Here is a 5,085-nt window from a genome sequence, read left to right on the forward strand (position 1 = left end):
CACAGCTTTCTTATCCATTCATCTGCTGATGGACATCTAGGTTGCTTCCATGTCCTGGCTATTGTAAACAGTGCTGCGATGAACATTGGGGTACACGTGTCTCTTTCCCTTCTGGTTTCCTCAGTGTGTATGCCCAGCAGTGGGATTGCTGGATCATAAGGCAGTTCTATTTCCAGTTTTTTAAGGAATCTCCACACTCTTCTCCATAATGGCTGTGCTAGTTTGCATTCCCACCAACTGTTTCCTCCCCATCATATTATGCTTTGGTTTTAATATACATAGGAATGAAAGGATGCAAATTAGAGACAATTCAGTATAAGTATTATGTATAATACCACCTTTCCAGGATTATTGCTGAGCTAGGAAGTGGTTACATATAAGCTGTGTTAGCTGCTCCTGTCTCTCTTTACACACTAGTCAAAATAATCCATGTGGACTATTGAATGGCCTTTGGGATACCAGATGTGGCTTGTTTAGAAGAAGGAGATGAAAGGAAAGATGTAAAACTAGGAGCTGGTATTCCTGAACAGTCTGTTTTGTGGTCTTGGTTGAGGAGAAATTGTAGGATCTACTTCATGGAAATACTTGTCCCTAAATCTGTATTGACTAGGAAAAGCTTATTTTTTTCTAATATGCATTGTTTTAGAGGTGAGTGTATTCATATGATATTAATAGTTGAACCTCCAATTCACAAGACAAATGGATTGTGCATCTTCTTGTGCTTGTCTTTTACGTCTTAGTCAGTCACCTTAAAACCATGCACAAGGCAAGTTTCTGACAGTCAACACTGGATGTGTCCTTGACTTTGCAGAGAAGGGGGAGGTACATGCCAAATTCCTTTCTTTCTTTTTGGACTTTCCACCTTGTCCTACAGGCCCTGCTGCTAGATATAATCCACTGAATTCTATCATTTTTGTGACATCAGTTTAATTTGCACTGTGGAATGATTTCTCCAAGGCTGCAAAGAGACATTCCATCCTCTGGATATTTGGTACCAAGAAACAGAAATAGCAGAGTATGATTGAACATTTTCCTCGATATTATCTCTGTGATATACAGACATATGAGTCTAATCGTAGATAGTCTTATCAATGGGGAAACAAAGGGAGGAAGAGGATCAGTGATGACCTAGAAAGTGGCAGAACGGGAATCTAACTTTGCTATGTCCAGGTGAACTGTTTCACCTTCTGTGATTTCTTTAACCAGCACAAAATGGAGAGCTTAAAAAGAATCCTTGATGAATCCAATGTAGGAGTCACAAACCAAAGGGCTTATGATCAATTATTCTCAATTACTTCTCATGCTGGTAGAAAAATACATAATCTTAAAGCAGAAGGGATATATGGAACATACTTAAAGTAAAATTAAGCAAAATAAAATGTAAATCCAGTGTCTTTAAATTTCACCTCTAATTAATTAGCAGGATAAATGATCCTATATTGAGAAGGAGCCTTAAACTACTGAGACTTGTGAACTGTGCAAACTAGGTCCCTGGGTACTCCTTCAGTACTAATTTGTTTCGCATGCCGAAATAGAGGAGCAGCTTCTATTTGGAGTATAAAATCATTACCTGCTTGTACATCTGCCATCTTCGCTAAAGGAAGTGAGTGCTATGTACCTTATGTCACCTGCTAAAAGAAGACCTCCTTTCCATGAAGTGATTCTGACTCTTCTGTAAGTAGCTTAACAGCTCAGAGTACAATTTTATTAAACTTTGTTTAGAATTTCACAGACTAGTGACTAGACTAGATAGTAAAATGCTTTTTTTATTTGTGACAGTTCCCCCAGGATGTGTAAACATTGTGTTATCTTTAGAACTTGTGTAGCACGCAGAGCTAAAATAGGGTAATTCTATTCATTTAATTATTTGTATGCTGAATTCTTTTCCTGAGGAGAGTTGACACTTAATTCAGCAAGCTTACTCTTTGCAGGGAAGGGATGGAGACACAGATGTCGAGAACAGACTTGCGGATGTAGCAGGGGATGGTGAGGATGGAACAAATTGAGAAAGTATCATTGACATGTATCCACTATCATAACCAGTGGGAGGTTGCTGTATACCACAGGGAGCCCAGCCTGGTGCTCTGTGATGACCTAGAGGGGCAGGAAGGTGGGAGGTATAAGGGAGCTTCAAGAGGGAGGGAGTTATAGTTATGACTGATTTGCAGTGTTGTACAGCAGAAACCAATGCAAAATTGTAAAGCAATTACCCTCCAATTAAAAAATAAATAATAAATGGAATATATTTTAGTAATAAAAAATTCAGTCTTGCAATCTGAGACCACATTGATGGACCTTGAGGACATTATGCTAAGTGAAATAAATCAGACAGAAAAATAAATACTGTGTGATCTCACTTATATGTAGAATTTAAAAAAACAAGCTCATAGATACAGAGAACAGATTGGAAGTTGCCAGAGACTGGGATTGAGTGAATGGGTGAAGGGTGTCAAAACATTCAAACATCCATTTATAAAATAATTAAGTCATAGGGATGATGACTGAAGTTAATATTACTGTACTGCATATTTGAAAGTTGCTAAGAGAGTAGATCTTAAAAGTTTTCATCATAAGAAAAATTCTGTAACTATGTGCAATGTTGAATGCTAACTAAACTTAGTGTGCAAATCATTTCATAATATAAATATATAGAAATATCAAAACATTATGTTGTTCTTGAAACTAAGTTAAGATTACATGTCATTATGTGTGTGTTAGTCGCTCAATCATTCCCGACTCTTTGTGACCCCATGGACTGCAGCCCACCAGGCTCCTCTGTCCATGGGATTTTCAGGCAAAGACACTGGAGTAGTTTGTCATTTCCTTTTCCAAGGGATCTTCCTGACCCAGGGGGATCAAACCTGGGTCTCCTGCAGTGCAGGAGATTCTTTACTGACTGAGCAACCAGGCAAGTCCCATATGTCATTATACCTCAATATAAATAAATAAATTAAAAACAGCTTACTCAGTTGATTTTATTGACAGTTTATTTAATTCTTAGAAGGAGGAGCCAGAAGTTACATCTTCCCAACTAATGATTTATTAGCAAGAATTAATTCTTCCCTGGTTCAGACTCAAAAATAATTTTATTTTTTCCCCAGTTTTATTTAGAAATAATTGACCTACAGTGCTGTATAAGTTGAAGTACTGTATAATTTAAAATTTCTCCTTGTGAGGAGAACTCTTAGGATTTGCTCTCCTAAGAATTTCCATGTATAACATACAGCAGTGTTAATTACATTTATCATGTTGTATTTTATATCCCAGGTACTTATTCATCTTATAACTGAAAGTTTGTATCTTTTTGACTATTTTCATCCAATTCTCCCTCATCATTTTAATCTCGCTTTACATTTGACAGCAGGTACATTTTCAAAATGGAAGAGACACCTCTCAATAATTTTATACTCCCTACTGTGAAATAATTAGCTTTTTATTTGAGGAAATATGTACTTACATCCTTCTTCTCTTTACTTAAGGATATTGTCTCTGGTAGTTTTAAAAGTGCTTAGTCAGACAAACCAGGGCTAACAGAAGTAACTCTTCTGGGACCTTGAGTCCCATGCTGTATTTAATTTTCAAGGCACAGTTGATTCAAATCTTCCTTTGGTTCTTCCTGTAGATCTCACTTTTTAGTCGTTTATCAGATAAATTTTGTTGTTGTTGCTGTTGTTGGGGACAGGCAACTCTTCCCAGAAAGAGAAGAGGAGGAGAAACCATAAATGAGTGTGGTCCTCAACCAAGATGCTGAAGAACGCCCCGAGACTTTCTGCTACCAGGTGAATGGGTCTTGCCCCAGGACAATCCATCCCCTGGGCATCCAGCTGGCCATCTACCTGTCCTGTGCAGCAGGTGTGCTGATTACAGTCCTAGGAAATTTGTTTGTGGTGTTCGCTGTGTCCTACTTTAAAGCACTTCACACTCCCACCAACTTCTTGCTGCTTTCCCTGGCCTTGGCTGACATGTTTCTGGGTCTGCTGGTGCTGCCCCTCAGTACCATCCGCTCCGTGGAGAGCTGCTGGTTCTTTGGAGACTCTCTCTGCCGCCTGCATACCTACCTGGACACCCTCTTCTGCCTCATCTCCATCTTCCATCTCTGTTTCATTTCTATTGACCGCCACTGTGCTATCTGTGAGCCCCTACTCTATCCCTCTAAGTTCACGGTCAGGGTGGCCCTCAGGTATATCCTGGTAGGCTGGGGGCTGCCAGCAGCTTACACCGCCTTCTTGCTCTACACAGACATGGCAGAGAGAGGGCTCCACCTGTGGCTGGAAGAGATGCCTTGTGTGGGCAGTTGCCAGTTGCTGTTCAATAAGTTTTGGGGCTGGCTAAACTTCCCTGTGTTCTTTTTCCCGTGCTTCATCATGATAAGCTTATATGTGAAGATCTTTGTGGTTGCAACCAGGCAGGCTCAGCAGATCAACAACTTAAGCAAAAGCCTGGCTGGAGCTGCCAAACGTGAAAGAAAAGCTGCCAAGACCTTGGGCATCGCTGTGGGTGTGTACCTTTTGTGCTGGCTTCCCTTCACTGTCGATACGATGATCGACAGCCTCCTTAACTTCATCACACCACCGCTGGTCTTCGACACGTTTATCTGGCTTGCTTACTTCAACTCAGCCTGCAACCCCATCATCTATGTCTTTTCCTACCGGTGGTTCAGGAAGGCGCTGAAACTTCTCCTGAGTCGGGAGATCTTCTCGCCACGGACTCCCACAATTGATTTGTACCAAGATTGACCGAATGCAGGATTGTTGTTTTTCAGCCACTAAGTCATGTCTGACTCTTTGTGACCCCATGAACTGCAGCACCCCAGGCTTCCCTGTCCTCTACTATCTCTCAGAGTTTGCTCAAACTCATGTCCATTGAATCAGTGACGCTATCTAACCATCTAAGGAAAGGGTTTTGCAAAAAGCACGAATGGAATGGTGAAGGTGAGCTGTGTGGTGTTGGGAGTGTGGGCAGGCTTCCAGGGCAGCATGGTTTGAGCAGTGGGGAAAAAGACAAACTTCTTATTCTGGGAAGAGATACAGCATTCTTCTCCTTCGATGTTTCTATAGAACGTACGGAAAGGAGAGAGTGTCATCC

The 5,085-nt window shown here is 40.7% G+C and overlaps 1 protein-coding gene across 1 annotated transcript; it reads left to right on the forward strand.

Annotated features, from left to right (window-relative positions):
- Positions 1-3,722: 3,722 nt before the first annotated feature.
- On the forward strand, positions 3,723-4,736 carry TAAR5 (trace amine associated receptor 5). The gene has a single exon (XM_010844293.1). It carries the CDS (start codon positions 3,723-3,725, stop codon positions 4,734-4,736), a length of 1,014 nt encoding a protein of 337 aa, XP_010842595.1.
- Positions 4,737-5,085: the final 349 nt, after the last annotated feature.

The sequence above is a fragment of the Bison bison genome, unplaced genomic scaffold (genome assembly GCF_000754665.1).
Source record: "Bison bison bison isolate TAMUID 2011002044 unplaced genomic scaffold, Bison_UMD1.0 scf7180017864198, whole genome shotgun sequence".
Lineage (NCBI taxonomy): Eukaryota > Metazoa > Chordata > Mammalia > Artiodactyla > Bovidae > Bison > Bison bison.